This window comes from Lynx canadensis, chromosome C1, assembly GCF_007474595.2.
Source record: "Lynx canadensis isolate LIC74 chromosome C1, mLynCan4.pri.v2, whole genome shotgun sequence".
Taxonomy (NCBI): Eukaryota; Metazoa; Chordata; class Mammalia; order Carnivora; family Felidae; genus Lynx; species Lynx canadensis.
Window position 1 is genome coordinate 53401953 of NC_044310.1, and position 18158 is coordinate 53420110.

The 18158-nt window shown below is 44.1% G+C and overlaps 1 protein-coding gene across 2 annotated transcripts in view; it reads left to right on the plus strand.

Moving 5' to 3' along the window:
- Positions 1-1291: 1291 nt before the first annotated feature.
- Positions 1292-18158, plus strand: part of AK4 (adenylate kinase 4) — a 73485-nt gene continuing 56618 nt past the window's right edge. For both annotated transcript variants that reach the window (XM_030325926.1, XM_030325928.1), the window contains exons 1-2: positions 1292-1332; positions 1896-2173. In XM_030325926.1, the coding sequence (XP_030181786.1) occupies positions 2029-2173 (145 nt within the window). In that variant the 5' untranslated portion in view covers positions 1292-1332; positions 1896-2028. The remainder of the gene's footprint in view (positions 1333-1895; positions 2174-18158) is intronic.

Here is an 18158-nt window from a genome sequence, read left to right on the forward strand (position 1 = left end):
TGATGTCTACAGCAAACTCTGAGATATTTTTGACAAGGGGATGAGCCTATGGAACAAACACTGGCCTGAAGTGGGTGGCCTCGGTGTGCTCCCAGGTAGCCAGAGACTAGCCACTGTCTGGCTGTCTGTCTATGGAGAACTTACTAAAGGAGAAGGGCTGAAGATGCCAGGGAGGGGCAGAAAGGAATACTCTGCCACACTCTTCCTCACCCAGCCCCCAACACAAACAGTGCAGCCAGGACTCTAGAGGAGGTTCTTCTCCACTCTCTCCCTCCGCGTCTGTGAGCCATGGGTAGTTGCACTGAAAATCCTGCACTGATTTCCTGAAAGGCAGGAGGCCTGCAGAAAGAGGAGGGGGCAGGGGAATTTGCAAAGGTTTTTGGCAGGCACCTGTGTGTCCCTTTGTAAGATTTTTTATCCTGAAGGGATGATTTTTATCCGAGGTGAGGAAATAATAGAAATTGATTTGCACTTTACCAATGTCTCTGGCGGTTGCATTGAGGATAGACTAGCGGAAGCTAGCAGCTTACATGGGCTGGCCGTTATCACACTAGTCTCAGTGGGAAATGGGGGCCATGTGGGGAGTGGGAGCAGATTTAAGAGAATATGGATGGGGATACGCAGGGGGAGGGAGGGAGGAGATAGTGCCCCTGGGACTGAGTGAATTGTTAATTGTAGTGCCAACATCCTGGGCCCTGAAGTCCTGAAATTAGTAGGCTCTAAAAACCCGAGCCCAGGTGAGTGACCATTTCCTCCTTCCTTCTTCCCCAAAGAGCCTGGGCTTTGGAGCCAGGCAGATGAGGGTTCAAACTCCCGCTGCACTCTGGGCAAGATTCCACCTCTTTGATTCACAGCTATATGCCAAGCGCCTAAAACAGTGTCTGGAACACGGTAGGAGATCAACAAACGTTTGTTGAATGAATGGCGATACTCCAAGCCTCCTTTCCTCATCTGTGAATATCTGGAACGGTTGTTGAGTAAGGAAACCACTAGCCCTGAACTTGACGCATAGTAGGCACTCAACAAGTTGTATTTTTCCTTCCCCTTGACAGTAAAAACGGGGTCCCCGGGCGAGTGCAAGAGGTGGGTCTGAGTCCTGGCGCCCCCCGCAGGGTGGTGGGGAGCACGTGGGCTGGGAGGGCGGGGTGGGAGCCGAGCGGCGGGAAGGGGAGGGGGCGCCGGCCGACAGCTCGCGCGGAGCCGGTCTCCCCGGCTTACGTAAGGCGCGAGTCCCGCGCGGCCGGCTGGGGCTCGGAGTGGGGGCGGGCGGAGGCGGCGCCGCCCAGCGGGATCCGGGCTGGAAGCCTCTCGGAGCGCCGCGTCCCAGCCGAGGTGTGTGTTTGACTGCTTGGGGTGGAGAGACGTCGGACTCGGGTTCCCCGCGGCGGGGAGCGCATCCGTCCGCCCTCGGCGGAGGTGGGCGCTGGGCGGTCCGCGCGGGCGGCGGGGGCCGTGGCGACTCCTGGGGATTGACAGCCGCTGGGGAGGGGCCGCGGCGCAGACTCAGCGCTGCCCACGTGCGAGGGTAGGGGCAGGGGCTCAGCCCCCAGGCCGACCGGTGCGTGGGGCGACTGGGGGCGCGCTTGGAGTCACCGCCCCTCCCGGCGTCCCCCTCGGTGGAGACTGGCGCGGGGATGCCAGGCCGCCCGGCCCCTTCCTCGAACGCCGCGTGGGAAACGAAAGAGGAAGGGATAGAGGTGGGCCTGGCCGGGCCGCCCTCAGAGCCCCCGAGGCCGACCCCGCCAGGGGCGGGGACTCCGGACTTGTCCTGAATCGCGGCGTGGGGGCGAGGAGGGCGGGGATGGGTAGCGTGGCGCCTTTCTCCGCCTTCGAGCCGGCCCCGGCGCGGGGCTGAAGGGAGGGGTTGTCTCAAAAGTCACTCCTTCCCCCTGCAGGGGCGCCCGGCGAGTCCCCGCGCGAGCGGAGAGTGTCAGAGGCAGAAGCAGAAGCCATAAAGTTCCCCGGGCTTCTCTGAGGCCGCTGTCCGGGTTGTCCGTTTGGCCGCCCCCTCCCTGCCTGGCGAAGGCAATGGCTTCCAAACTCCTGCGCGCGGTCATCCTTGGGCCGCCCGGCTCGGGCAAGGGCACCGTGTGCCAGAGGATCGCTCAGAGCTTTGGTCTCCAGCATCTCTCCAGCGGCCACTTCTTGCGGGAGAACATCAAAGCCAACACGGGTGAGGGGTGCGGGGGCGAGGGGCGGGGGTGAGCCGTAGCGGGATCGGGTTGGGTCGGGTCTCCTCGGTCCCCGGGCGCCCTTCCCCCGCCCGCATGTGGTCGTGCAGGCTCCTACGTGCCTGGGAGCATGCAAACGGTGGCCCGCGGTGGTGCGGCTTAACCGCGCCCCAGGAGGGTGCTGAGGCTCGCCGGGAGGAGGGTGGGAGGTGCATGCTTCTCCTCTCCTCGCCTGGACTCCTCTTGCCTTGGGGAAAAGCCTGTAACCACCCAGCTGAGGGAGAACCAGACAGCTGAAAACCCCGAGCTTCCCTCTCGCCCTGCTTCCTTAAGGATAAGCCCTCCCAGCCCACGCGTCCCCGGGGAACTGGGGCGTCCCCCCCGCTCTCGCCGCCCACCTGTGGGAGTCCGGTCCCGCTGCGCTCTGGGGAACCTGTGGCGCCGCGGGGTCCCCAGCCGCGCACTGTTCCTGCCCCTCCGCGTCACCCTGGGCCTCCGGGCAGAGCCCTGGTGGCTTTGAAAGGCCTGTCTGTCCGCTGCCGCCTTCTAAGGTAAACTCTCACCACTAACACCCCTCCTTCGCAAGCCGGGGCCTGGCCGTTAGGAGACTACGTAGTAGGAGACTCAATCTGAGAAATTACATTTTGAATCCAGCTTCCCTGGAAATGGCTTCTTGAGAATGCCTCCCTTGACTGGCGTCGTGAATTTGGGGATGTAAGTCGCCTGATCGCTTAGTCTTTCAATAGGGCCCTTCACCCTTCTCCTTCCACCCCCACGGCAACCCCAGTTCCTGATGAATTGGCATTGACAGGCAAGAGGTAGCTGTTGCGCCGCTGGTACATAACCTTTCTGGGATGCATATTCTCATAATAAGCAACTCCTTTATGAAAACTTGTTATTTGCAAACGGGAGCTTCTCTACCGCCCTCAGCAGTGTCCGGGGTGGTTAATGCCCATCCGTGGGCTAATTACCCAGGGATCTTCATTACAGAAGCGCAGATTAGTTTCAAGAGGACTGTGCTGGAAAACAGCGTAAAACCTAGGAATCTAGGAAATATCTCAAAGGCAGAGTTTTATTTATCTCTTAAACATTGCAAAAGCAAGCTTTTATTTTGATTTTCAAGAAGACTCGCCCGCTGCCCCTCATCTCTCAGAAGGAAAAGTTGTGTGTACCAGGTTGCACCTTGAATTTTCTCTTGCCTCAATTGGGTCTGTTTTAATTTTAATACCACTTTTCAATGCATTTTATTCTTTTTGTTTTGGAATGCAGTTTGGGGGAAGAGCAGTGTGAGAGGGAAGGCTGGCTCTCAGCCGGAGGGTTTTGTGATTGGCTCCAGCTTCTCCGTGGTAGGGAGCCAGAGACTTGGTCAGGGGAGGAAACGCTTAAGTGGCATTGGGCCCGTTTCTTAGCATTCTCTCTACCTGACTTGGGGACTCGTTTCCTTCTGGCCTGGAAGACCTCACCCTGTCCATCCCAGACTGGATTAGTGCCCTTTCCATTTTTAAAGAGAATGTGATAGGAAGTGGCTTACTTCAGAACTTTCTTAGAGGTTTTGAAAACTTTCCACTTGCTGTTTTCCCTTATTCTCACTTTTTTTTTTTTTAAACTTTGTTTGGTTTTTGGATTTTAGTTTCTGTTCTCTTTCACACAGCTTCATTTTCTCCAAGTGTTTCTCCCTACAGTATGACATGACTACAAAATGTTTAGATTTTCTTTTTCTGTTGGGTACCAAGTAGTTTTTTATAAACCAATTTAAAAACTGTTTATCAGGGAAAGAGAAGAAAAATGAAGGACAGCAATTTGTTTTCAAAGTGGCTTGTTTCTAGTGGACTTAGAGGGTTTTCTTGGATTATTTTTCTCACAGAAGTTTCTTAGAGTCTCACAGTCTCATTGCCTGGTAAACAAAACATTCCACGGTATTTTTCTTTTGCCTGTTTGCTTTTAGCTAATTTCCTGATAGAGAAACACAACAGCTCCTCTGTATGTATACCTTTATAGTTGGAACATTTGAAGAAGATGAGGAAGCATAACAGAACCCCCGGAAAGAAAACCTTGGTAGGAATTCGAGTTGGAAAGTAGCTCAGGCCATCTGCTCCAACCTTGATTCCGGAATACTCCTGTCCACATGGCTTTCCTGCAACCACTGCCTGCTGAAAAAATGCTCTTCCAGGGAAGTGCTACTCATTGCTTCTGGAAGTCTTCCCTTCCTTACCTGCCCTGGCAGAATTCATTTCTTTCCTCTGTGCGTGGCTTTGTTGATTCTGTTGCTGCTGTCACATACAGTTACAATGCATTACAGCAAATGTCTGTCTGATTCATCCTGTATTTACCAAGTACCTTCTATGTGTCAGACAGTGTTCTAGGTACTGGGGGGCTGTAGCAGTATTTAAGATAATCATGTGTCACTTGTCACTTCTAACTTCACCATGTTCCAGTACCCTCTGAAGAGACTTCAAGGTCAGGGATATGGCAAAGTACTTAATGCATAACATAGAAAGAGTTCAACAGGTCTTTGGGTCACAAATTCTGTCTACTATCCAAGAGTCAGATAGTCTCCAGCAATTGAGTCCATTCTGTTCAGTTTTGATTTATGGTAATAGTTTGTGCCTACTATGGATCTGAGATTAGTCAGTCTCATGATAGCTGTCACCCTTTGACTTTGTCTAATTGGCCTGAAGCAGTGTAGGCTGAGACTTAATCAAAGACTTTATTTGAAGACTCACACCCAAGTCTTTGGTTCTCATTTTCTTTCTTTCTTTCTTTCTTTCTTTCTTTCTTTCTTTCTTTCTTTCTTTCTTTCTTTCTTTCTTCCTTTCTTTCTTTCTTTCTTTTTTTTTTTTTAATGTTTATTTCTGAGACACAGAGACCGAGCATGAGTGGGGGAGGGGCAGAGAGAGAGAGGGAGATGCAGAATCTGAAACAGGCTCCAGGCTCTGAGCTGTCAGCACAGAGCCCAACTCGGGGGCTTGAACTCATAAACCGTGATATCTTGACCTGAGCCGAAGTCGGTTGCTCAGCCGACTAAGCCACCCAGGCTCCCCAAGTTTCTCATTTTCTTTAGTGTATGCATTGCATGAGTAAATAGAAGGGAGAATTATAGATTGCCAGGAGGTGGGTCCTACATTCTGTCATAAAGAATATTAGCTTTTCTGTGTATGTGTGTATATGTGTATGAATGTGGGTGCACACACACTGCTGGTGCTTAGTGGTGAGTCTTATTAAAACTTTATTAGAAGTTTGCTAGAGACATTAGTCTCCATTTGTTGAGTGATAGTGGCTGAAACCTCCCTCTGAAAGGATGTGAGAATCCCGTTTTAAGGGTTGGACAAACAGTGGCATTTAAAAAAATCACCTTATTCTGTACTGGATCTCCTATCTCAAGTACAGGAAAATTGGCAGATTTCCATTTGGAAGCATCCTGGACTTGATTGGGTGAAAGAATGTTCGAGAGCAAACGTGTTTCTGCTCTTAATTAATATTAACTGCAGCTTTTGCTGGGGTTTGCATATGGGACCAGCATTCCAAATTAGACTATGGCCTGAGCCTCTTTTCTGTGAAAAGATGACCTAGTTCAGAGGGCTCTGGATTTTTTTTTTTTTTTTTTTTTTTTGCATTTGTTAAGTATAAATGTGTATCTTATGTAAGAGTGAAAACTTCTGAGTCTTGGAGGATAGAGAGGTTGTATCTAGAGACTTGACAGAGTTGAACAAGATAGCTGAAACAAATTTAAATAGTTGTTCTGTAGGATATTAATAGGATTTCTGGGATATGCTATGTTCCATTTTTTTTTCTAGCTTGGTAAGACTTGGGGTATAGCTCGGGTCAAGGGTCTGACCATTTTGGAGGATCTGTCTATTCCACAGGTCCACTCTACAATGCCTGGTTTCTTTGAGGGTTTTTATGGGTGTTGAAAGAACAATTTGTGACTTGAGTAAGGTGTCCCCTGAGAGTACATCTGCTTTGGCTACATGAACAGCGGAATCTAAGCAGTCTTCAGTGTGGTCTTCTTTTTTTTTTTTAAGTTTATTTATTGATTTTGATAAACAGAGTGAGCTAGTATGGGTGGGGGAGGGGCAGAGAGGGAGAGAGAATCCCAAGCAGGTTCTGCACTGTCAGCATAGAGCCCAACAGGGGCTTGAACTGGTGAACCATGAGATCATGACCTGAGTCAGACACTCAACCAGCTGCCCAGGTGCACCCAGTGTGGTCATTTTTTTTTTTATTTTTGAGAGAGCACAAGCAGGAGAGGGGCAGAGAGAGGGGGACAAAGAGTCTGAAGCCAGCTCTGCCCTGACAGCACAGAGCCCGATGTGGGGCTTGAACTCATGAACTGCAAGATCATGACTTGAGCCAAAGTTGGACGCTCCAACTACAGAACCACCCAGGTGTCCCCAGTGTGGTCATTTTTTAAAAGGAGCTTTAGTTGTACCTTGTGGAAAATTTGGAAAATGTGAATTAGATTTTATCTAAAGGGCACTAAAAAGCTATTGAAGAGTTTTAAATAAGATAATGACATGAAACGATTTACTCTAAAAGTTGAACTTTGGGATGCTGTGTGAAGTGACTCCAGTTAAGCTAGAGTGATACCAGGAAGACCAATGTAGATGAGGAGAGTGGACCATGGCTTGGGTTGGGGGGTAGTTGTGAAGGCAGAGAGAAATGAAGGGCTTTAGGATGCAAATGAAGGCAGAGCTTACGGGGGATGAATGAGCTGGTGGTGAGCCGTGATGGAGAGAAAGCAGCCCAGAGATCAGTCCTGGGATTTTGGCCTTAGCACTTGGGTGAATGTGCCTTAGGGTTGAACTGGAGTGTGCCTAACCACTCTGGTGTGGAACATTTGGGTTACTTGCTGTTTAATAATGCTCTTATGAACGTCCCTGCATGTAAATCATTCAGCAAATATATTTTCCTTGGCATAGGTTACTAGAAACAAAATGACTAGGGGTACCTGGGTGGCTCAGTTGGTTAAGCGTCTGACTTCTGCTCAGGTCAGACTTCTGTTCACTTCATGATCTCATGGCTGGTGAGGTGGAGCCCCGGGTCTGGCTCTGTGCTGACAGCTCAGAGCCTGGAGCCTGCTTTAGATTCTGTGTGTGTCTCTTTCTCTCTGTCCCTCCCCCATTTGTGCTCTCTTTCTCTCTCTCAAAAATAAATAAAATTAAAAAAAAATTTTTAAAGAAAAAGAAATAAAATGACTGGATCAGAGTAGTTTTTAAACTGTAGAAGAAAGGAATTTTAAACTTAGCTTATAAGAGTGCCTGGCTGGCTCAGTCAGTAGAGCACGCAACTCTTGATCTCAGGGTTAATGAGTTCAAGCCCCATGTTGTGTGGGGAGCCTACTTAAAAAAAAAAAAAAAATTAGCTTACAAGCCTCTAGTCAAGGGCTTGGTTGAAAAGTAGATAATAGGTTCTAAATTATTCATGTAGTTTTTGGCTTACTAAATATTTAAGTATAGACATGGGTACACATACATTGATACATATGTATTTAAACTCTCCTTGTTTTTCTGGTTATAAAAATAGTACTTGTAAGTTATCAAAGGTTTAAAAAAAACAAGAAAAATAAATAAGACAAACACTTGTAATCCCACTAACTGGAAGGAAAAATACTGTTAATACTTTTAAAAACAGTATATCCTTCCAGACTGAATTTCAAGAATAAACTTTGTATTACTATTTTGAAAATTGCTTGCTTTATTGCACAACATATCATTTATTATTTTCTGGTGCAATTACAATGTGTTCTTTAATATGAGCTTAGTGCCCCTGTACTCTTTTAATATAATTTTTATCCCACTTTTGTTTTTTTGGAAAGGTAATATGTGCAGATGGTAAAATTTTCAAACTACACCAGAAATGGTGTGGAAAGTCTCTCTCCTCTCCTTGACCGGTGGTTCCCCAGTTACTCTCTATAGGAACACATGTTCCCTGACCCATGGTTCCTCTCTCTACCAGGATACCTACTAGTTACTTTTCTTGAATGTTCATCCAGAGAATTTATGCATACATATATAGCATATATATAGATGGCAGTAGCCTCTTTTTTAAAAAGTACAAATTTATATTTTGTTTTTCATATCTTTCTTTAGACTTAGCAGTATAGCTTAGACATGGTTTCTATTAGCAGGTATCAATCTATCTTACTCTTTTTGAAAAATGGCCACATACTCTTTTTTTTTTTTTAAGTTTATTTACAGAGAGAGAGAGAGAGAATGGCTGAGAGAGGGGCAGAGAGAGGGAGAGAGCGAGGATCCCCAGCAGACTCTGTACTGTCAGTACAGAGGCTGATGTGGGGCTTGATCTCACAAACCAGGAGATCATGACCTGAGCAGAAAATCAAGAGTCAGACGCTTAACCAACTGAGCCACCCAGGTGCCCAGACCCATAATTTTATGTTACAGTTGTACCATAGTTTTTCTAACCAGCCATTCTCAGACATTTTGGTCTCACATTTAAAACTCATTGAGGGGGACCTGGGTAGTTCAGTTGGTTAAGCACCTGACTCTTGATTTTGGCTCAGGTCATGACCTCACAGTTCCTGAGATTGAGCCCTGAGTTTGGCCTGGGGCTGACAGTGTGGACCCTGGCCTGCTTGCTGTGCTTTCTCTCCCTCTTTCTGTCCCTTCCCCCATGCATACTCACTTAAAAAAAAAAAACAAAACTCATTGAGGGGTGCCTGGATGGCTCAGTCCATTGAATGTCTGACTCTTGATTTCGCTCAGGTCATGATCCCAGGGTCATGGGATCAAGCCTTGACTTAGGCTCTGTGCTCAGTGGAGGATTAAGATTCTCTCTCTTTCTCTCTCTGCCCCTCCCCCACTCTTTCTAAACAAAACAAAACTCACTGAGCACTCCATAGAGCTTTTTTTTTTTTTTTTTTAATTTATTTATTTGTTTTCAGAGAGCACCCTCGAGCAGAGGGAGAGGAGAGAGAGAATCCCAAGCAGGCTCCATGCTGTTGGCACCCAGCCTAACACTGGGCTCAATCTCAGGTTTCATGAACTGTGAGATCAGGACCTGAGCCGAAATCAAGAATTGGATCCTTATCTGACTGAGCCAGCCACCCAGGCATCTCAATAGAGCCTTTTAGATGGATTATACTTCTAGCTACTAACTATATTAGAAGTTAAAACTGGGAAATTTAAAAAAATGTTTGTGAATTCATTAAACATGACGATAAATCCATTACATATTAACATTTCTATGAAAAATAACTATTTTCCAAAACAAAATCTGAGAAGAATAGTGTTGTTTTCATCTATTTGCAAACCTCTTCAACGTCTTGCTTTGTAAAAGAAAGCTGGATTCTTCTATCTGGTTCTTCATTCAGTTTGTGTGCTGTGTTGTTTTGGTTAAAGTACAGAAAGAATACTTGGCTTCACATAGATGTGTAGTTAGAGAAAAGGGGAATTCACAGACCCCAGAAAGGGTGTTAATGGACTCTTGGGGTCCTTGGACCTCACTTGGAGAACTGCTGATTTAACTAATCTTCTGTTGATGGAATTTAGGTTACTTACTGTCCTTTGGTATACAAAGCATGCTTGACTAGGACTTGAATGTCCTAGTAACTATGTCTTTCAGCAAATATGTAAGTGCCAAGCAGTGTTGACTTGTGGGATACAAAGAAGGGAGACAAAGTCTATTTCCTGAAGGAGGTTGAGGCAGGTAAACAAGGGTAAGGTAATAGAGGCTGAAAGATGTACATGTGTAGGTCCTGTGGGATATGGGGTAGTATGGCCAACCTAGCATTGAGAAGGTGGTGAGATTACGGAAGGGTTTCTAGAGATGATTCCCGAGCTAAGTTTTGACGGATGAGTCCAGCTGCCAGGTGAGGAGATGGGATGGTTGTTGCCACCATATAACTGGAACTCCTTTCAGAGCTCGTGTATGGTCCACAAGAGATCATTGCTCTTGGGGCTTGATCACACCTGTGTGTTACCATTTTGGCCTTTATTCATCTCTTATTATGCTATTAAAGGAAAAGGTTGCTGTGCCTGCTACATATCACTTTTTCCAGTTTTCATTACTTGGTGCTTATCTTTAAGATACACACAAATATATTAGCATCATAATTTATGAAGCTTTTACACTTCTGCTCCAAACTTCCTAGAACTCAAGTGATGGCACCTGATCATGAAACTCATAAGTTGGGTACCAGACTATTAGCTACAAATCTACCCATTATAGAGGACATATTGAATTGCCTATTTCCTTTAAAATCTACCAAGTAAATTGTTAAATGGTATTAGGCTACTCTGGTCTTAAGCAATCTGTGTAATGCATGTTGTAAGAAGATTTAAGGACTAGGAAATTGTTTTTCTTGTAAACTTTTAGACAGTATTCTTTTACACAGTGGGTCAGATAGCTCAGCTCTTTTAGCAAACTAGATTGTTTTTTAAAGCATGATCAGGTAGTAGAGGCTTTGAATTATTCTGTGCCCCCCCCCCCCCACACACCTTAATGTTTAGTTCTCAAGTTCACCTTTAAGACATGGTCCAAAAGGTCTCATTGGTACAGTTTCATGAAGTACAATTAGATGGCTGATGTTATATTTTAACAGTCCCATGTCCAAGTTCCAAGAGTTCTTGGTACTAGTTAAATGACAGACCTGGCAGCAAGCATCCCTTATTTAGCCAGAGAGGCTGATGATATTGAAATAATGCACAGTCACTCCTGTTCATCAAATTCCCAACAAGCTAGAAATCAATTGTTTTCTGTTCTTCAGCACTTTGTTATTGACCTACGACCTGTGACTTTGGCACTTTATAATTCCTGCCACTTGGTCATCATAACTAACATTTGCACTGGTCGAGCATGTGCTAGGCCCTGCACTGGCTAATGGATGTATCTTATTCTCTAGTCTACACACAAATCTACAGAGCAGTTGTTACTACATCCTTTTGCAAATGAAGAAATGGGCTCAGAGAGGTCGGATTACTTGCTTTAGGTCAAATAGCTAGTAAGGTAGAGAAGCTAGTAGTCAAACTTGGGACTCCATAGGTAGGGTTAAACTTCCCATTATGTCATGCTGCCATCCAGGTACTCCAGTACATAGTGAAATATCCACTTCATGTCTTATAAACAGGACACGGAACAATGGATGGCCAGGGCATCATTGCAGCTCAGCTCTCCACAAGTACACTGAGGTCAGCAGGTTCCAGGGTAGTCTAGAGGTATGTGTTTTGTTGTTCTGTTCCTGAAACATTTAAAACAAAAATCTAAGGAAACGCTGACTTCCTCCTCCCTCCCCAAAAAAAGAACCCCAAAAGGTCTAAAATAGAAACTTTATGCAACTGTGAGGAGGTAGAAATTACCGTTCATTGTAATGGTAAGACTTCTGGAATAATACCTGAGCCTGCTGTTTCGTTAGTCATTTGGCAGATGTTTCTATGCCTACATTAGGTATGAGGAGGCATGCAGAAGAACCCTTGAGGCACTCACCATTTCGGGTTCAAGTTCTAGGTTTCGCATTATGTTCCCATGAGTCATGGTGGGATGTGTGTGGGTGAAGTGTTGTGAGGTCATGGACAAGGTGGGAAGGGCATTGTTCAGGTGCACCTTTCTCCTGGAATGCCTTTCACACTTAATCTCTCAAAGTCTATTTTCAGTCTCATCGCTTCTGTGAAGTTTTCCACAGCTGTTGCAGCTACATACCATTTTTTTCTCTGAAATTCCTCTTATACCCATCTGTATCTATAATATGGCATTCATTATCATCTCCCTGTAAGGTGATCTGCTTTGTAACATCAGTTATATAGTCTCTAACCATCTCAATAGTAAATTCACTAGTGTCAGTTTAGTTCAACAAACGTTTTGATTGCTTGTTATGGCAGGAGGGGAGATGGGCTATAAACAAGGGAAAAATAGTCAAGGTAACCTTGTATACCTTGTGCTTTAAGCCTTGTATGCTATATAAGTATTCCCCCCAAAATATGATAGTGCAGTGATGGAGAATGCCTGGGAAGGCCACTTTAGACTGTGGGTTGGAGAAGGCCTCTCTGAGATGATGTTTAAGCTGAGCCCTGAGTGAGGGTAGGAGCCAGGTGTGTGAAGATTTGGGGGCAGAGGAAGGGCATGTGGAGAGACCCTAGAGTAGGAGTGATTAGGATTTACATTTCTCTAAGAACTAATGATAATTGAACATCTTTTCATGTGCTGTTGACCATTTGTACATCTTCTTTGGTGAATGTCTATCCTGTCCATTTTTTAGATGGCCTCATATGTTCCTTCTGTGTTGAGTTCTTTATATATTCTGGATACAAGTCCCTTTTTATTTTTTTAATTTACTAAAAAAATTTTTTTTACGTTTATTTATTATTTTGAGTATTATTCTGTCAGCACAGAGCCTGGCACGGGGCTCAAACCCACAAACTGTGAGATCATGACCTGAGCCAAAGTCGGACACAACCAACTGAGCCATCCTGGCACCCCATGAGTCCCTTTTTAGATATATGACTTGCATATATTTTCTTCGATTCTGTGGGTTGCCTTCTTACCTTTCTTGATGTTGTCCTTAGAAGCACAAAGTTTTAAAATTTGATGAAGTCCAGTTTATCTGGTTTTTTTCTTTTGTAGCTTGAGGTTTTTGGTGCCATTGCCTAATCCAAGGTAAAGCCCTTGTTTTTAAATACGGTACTGACAATCTGATTCATATTCTATTCTGCTTGAAGAAATATACTATTTTTGTTTGTTTTATTTTATTTTAATTTTTAGTTTTTTTGAGAGAGAGCAAGAGAGAGTGCATGCAAGAGGTGTAGAGGGGTAGGGGGAGAGAGATTGGGTATATTAAGCAGGCTCCACACTCAGCACACAGCCTATTGCGGGGCTCCATCCCACAAACTTGGGATCATGACCTGAGCCTGGGATCATGACCTGAGCGTGGAATCATGACCTGAGTCGAAACCAAGAGTCGGAAGCTCAACTGAGCCACCCAGGCACCCCCATTCACATTTTAAATAGATCACTCTGGCTATTTGTAAACTAGATTGGAAGGTTCTAGAATGAAAGTAGGGAGAACAGTTAAGATGTTAAAATGTCAACAGATGGGTAGACTTCAAATATCAGTAACTACTTGTTAAATTCGGCATATTCCAGTAGCATCCTGTTAATAGGAATCAAAAATGGTCTCTACCTTTAAGGAGATGACAAGGTAAAACGTACACCCAATTAATTGTTTATTAAGGCAGATTATACTGAGTGCTATTAAAAAAAATGAATGAGGAGCAGCTGGGGTGGGCTCAGTTGGTTAAGTGTCTGATTTCAGCTCAGGTCATGATCTCACAGTTTGTGAGTTTGAGCCCCACATCGGGTTCTCTGCTGTCAGCACAGACCTCTGTCCCCCTCTCTTTCTGCCCCTCCTCTGCTTGCACTCTTTCTCTCAAAAAATAAACATAAACATTTAAAAAAAACCATAAAAGAATGACAAATTTTTTATAAGAACACTGAAGGGGTGCCTGTGTGGCTCAGTTGTTTAAGTGTCCGACTCTGGATTTCGGCTCTGGCCATTATGTCCTGGTTTGTGAGATCGAGCCACCCCAGGTTGGGCTCTGTGTAAAGAACACTGAAGTCATTTGTATAAACTTACAGAGTTCTTTTTGTATTTCCAGTGTCTGACATACCGTCAGACAGTGTTTAATAGTTGTTTGATCTATTTCTGGATGAAAAAGTCCATGAAAGCTGTGGGAGAGATGGTGTTAGAACTGAGCCTTGTAGGATGGATAAGGTACTGCAGGTAGAAAAATGGGAGCAGGGTGTTTTTGATGGAGGGATCATATATGAGAGGAGGTGATTACAATTAAGGATATTTTGATTGAAACCTAGAGGTGGAACAATTACAGGCATGAAAGTTAGAATTGTCCTTTGGGGCTTTCATGTAATTCCACATTGAGTTTATAAATAGGAAGGTGGTTCGGAATCAATTCCTTCCTCAAATTCCTTTAGGGGTATGATAGCTGTTTTTCATAGCAAAGTAGGAGTGGATTGTAGGGGAGAGAAAGTGGAGCACAGCTAAGGTGGTGTCACAAACAGTTTAGATAGGTATAAGGTAAAAGTAATGAAAACGGGAATTTGGGAGAAGCTGCAATACCTAATATGACTCTGTGCATGGGAATGGCAGTGCCAAATGCAACTCTTTAAAGGGATGAGTTTCAGTGATTGTGGGGGAAAGTGGACCTAGTTAAAAGGAAGATAGTCCAGGGTTGATGATAATGACAAGTTTAACATACCTGCAGGAAGTTCCAGGTGCAAGTGTCTAGTGGATTTTGGCATAGCGAATGATAGGCACCGGCAGTTGGCTCTGTGGCCTAGAGGAAATAAGGTTGGGCTTTGGAGTCATACCTCTGTCTAAACTTCTTATGGGCTTAGTTAACTTTGGGGAGAGTTAATTAACTTGATTTCCTCAGTTGTAAGAACCCCACCTCACAGGGCTGTTTGGGAGGATCAGATGGGGTCATCTGCGTAAAATGCCTGACAAGTAGGAGGGTTCTCTCTGTGGTTTCTTCCCTCTTCCCTGGAGTAGTAATACTTTGATTTCATTTAAAATCTTCTGCAGTAAATGTGGTGCTTTGAATGGAATCACTGGCATAATCTAGTGGGATTTAGGCAATATATAGGTGTGTGTGTGTGTGTGTGTGTGTGTGTGTGTACGCGCATGCACCACTCAGCTGCTCAGCAGAGGCTACAAGCACTCATTGTTTTTAAACTATTAATTGTGCTGACCTAATTTTTAAAACTGTCTTGTTTCCATTCTTGTCCAAAGAAAAATACTTCCACTAAATTTCTTTGTGTGCCTCTTTTGGAAGACTCCTTTGGGAAGACCCAAAATTGCTTTTTAGAAATTTTGTCATCATTAAGATGGACATTTTTCTAACGTTACCTGTGTGTCTGATTGGATAGATTTTCTCAAGGTCTTTTAATGTATTGGGCTGCTGATGTATCTGATTTGACTTTGGCTTTGCTTTGTTTTCCTAAATTCTGACTTAACTGCTTCTGTATTTTTTCTTCTGCATGACCTCTGTAGATCTTGGTAAGAATAGCTAATGTAGTTTGCAGGAGAACTATAAAATATTGATTGCATATATGAGTACAGCTTCCTAATTTTCTTAAATGGTAACTATAAATACTGTCTCAGGACACAGTTTATTTTTTCTATAAGGGAGATTGATTTTTAACTTGTATTACTTCAGTGGCTTAGTTTTAAAAAAATCAAGAATCTAGCTTAGAATACAAAGAGCAAGACCTCCTTCCCATTGAGCTCATAGTTTTGTTTTAGTTTTCTAGGGTTTTTGGTAACTAAACACTATGCACAACAATGAATGTGTTAAGTTTAATTATTTGTTCCTTTTCTTAATGCCTTAGAATTGGAAGGAATTTGAGTTCTTCTGTCCAAGTGGCCATTCTGTGCTGGGTCCCTTCTCTAGGAGCTGACAGCCAACTCCCCCACTGGAGAAGGGCTTTTTCATTGTTGGATGGGCCTAATTGTTGGAAGACTTTTTTCTTTATACTGAGATGAAAGCCAGTCCTTGAAACCATCATCCATAAGCTGTCATCCACTTGTCCAACTTGAGTCTTTTGGTGTCACACAAATTAAATCCACTAACTCTGCAGATAATTGAAAATAGTTGCTAGGCACCACTTCCCGGACCTAAGTTGTCCTCCCCCCGGCCTCCCATCCAGAAGAATAGCTCTGGTTACTTCAACCATTCTTTCCAAGATAACTTTTCTAAATTCTTTTCAGCCTGATTTCATTATGACCCTTTTAAACTCTGATGGCTACCTTCAACAAACAACTGACTAAAATGGTGGGATCATTGTAGCTGTAGTGGCTTTACTTCTAAATCTACTCTCTTTCTAAGTTTTTTTTTTTGTTTGTTTTAAGTTTATTTATTTTTGAGAGAGAGAGAGAGAGAGGAAGAGCAGGGGAGGGGCAGAAGATCCGAAGGGAGCTCTGTGCAGATAGCAGAGAGCCTGATGAGGGGCTTGAACGCACGAACTGTGAGATCATGACCTGAACCAAAGTCCGACACTCAACCAACTGAGCCACCAGGCACCCCTCTACTCTCTTTCAAATGAACACATTATTTGGGAGTATTTCTGAACATTGTCCTGCAGTGCACACTGTGGCTCAGTTAGCTTTGAAAAGCCGACAGTATTTGAGGGTATCTCAGAACCTAAGCACAGACACCTGGTACTCTAGGCTACTCAGATCTGTAGCCCTGTCCTTTGAGTGAGGGGTCAGATACTCTCTCTCTCCCTTGGTTCATTCTGAGCACTGAGATGGCTTAAAGTATTAGGGACAAGTTAGAAAAATTTGGGAGTTTGGTGGAATTACCACTTAGCCTAAATATTGCAGGACACTGATCAGTGATGAATAGATCATGACTAAATTTGCCCAGATTGTCATTAATTATAGTTTATTTGGATAGTTTCTACATACTGTTATATCCTAAAATCTAGGACTGTATGATTTTATGCTGAATGCTTTTGTGATACAAAACTCTAAGAGGTGGTATGTTTGTCTTTAAGAATTTGGGCTCAGGGCGCCTGGGTGGCTCAGTCGGTTAAGCATCCAACTTCAGCTCAGGTCTTGATCACATGGCTCATGAGTTTGAGCCCCGCATCGGGCTGCTTCGGATTCTGTGTCTCCCTCTCTCTCTGCCCCTCCCCCTCTCATGGTCTGTCTCTCTCCCCTTCAAAAATAAACAAACATTTTAAAAAATTAAAAAAAAAAAAAAAAAAAAAGAGTGTGGGCTCCGAACTACATAGCTGGGTTTGGAATCTGACTTGGCGACCCTTACTCTACAATCTTGGGCAAAGTAACTAACTTTTTTGTGTTTATTCATTTATAAATGAAAGTAATGGTGAGACTACCTCACTAGATTTCCTCGTGAGTATTAAGTTAATGTGTGTTGGTAGGGCTGAGGCTGCGGTAGGGTGAGGTGAGTAAAGCACTGTCCTCGAGTGAAAAATTTAAGGGGTGCCCATTAAACTCAATAAATCAGTGGTAGTGCAATAGAATGAACAAAATACAAGAATTTAAAATAAAAACCAGACCTGACAGATTGAGAAAGAATTGTTATGGATGAGAGTGAGTTGTTTAAATGCAGGGTTGGATTGATTTTCATCATAGATTTTTTTGCACTAATTTTGGTATTTTGAAATATTGCATTAAAATATTATCTTAATGACTAGAGTTTGGTTTTTTGTTGCCCTCTTCCATTTTTTTTTGCCCAAGGTGAGTGCCTCACCCAGCTGATCCTAGTTGTAGGCCAGTGTGTTAGTGTTTGTTTTTAGTAGTTGATTGCAGTGTTAGTTTTGTTAAGGAAATACATTTAAGATCCTTGCGGAAGGATTTTTCCCCCCCAGCTTATATGTTTCTGTTAGGTTGTCTCAGAACACCAGTCAAAATCTATCTTGTCAAGGTTAGTTTTAGATTTGAATGTCATGTTACAAACACTGCTGGAGCTCAAACCCTGGAGAATAAAAAATGCATGCACTTAGCTTATGTCTAGAGGAATCTAGCCAAACCAAACAGCACTGAAATATTGCATTTCCTTAATGGCCAGGATTGTGAAAGACAGCCACAGATGGTTGGCTGAGCCATAGCTGGAACTACTGTTAGTCGGCGTGAGATGTTCTAAGTGGCAGAAGCCAGGAGCCCAATGCGGGTGGGAAGTGGTGTTTCTAGAAGTGAAATTAAGATGATAGAATCTTTCCGTAATTCTGGTTCTGATCCAGTTTGCCTTTAGTTATATAGACCTGATTATAAACATGTTTTGGAAAACTGTTTCATCGTTACTGGCCAGTGAAAGGCAAAAAAAGTTGTAGGATTGATTTTTAAAGCGTGTTGTTCTTAACAGTTGAAGTGTTACACAAGGCAAGGCAGCTGTCTGTTAGGACATCATCCCTCTTAAAGTGCCTACTTGCTTGCTTTTTTTCTTTCTTTTTTCCTTCCTTCCATCTTTTTTCTTTTTGATACAGATTCATCCA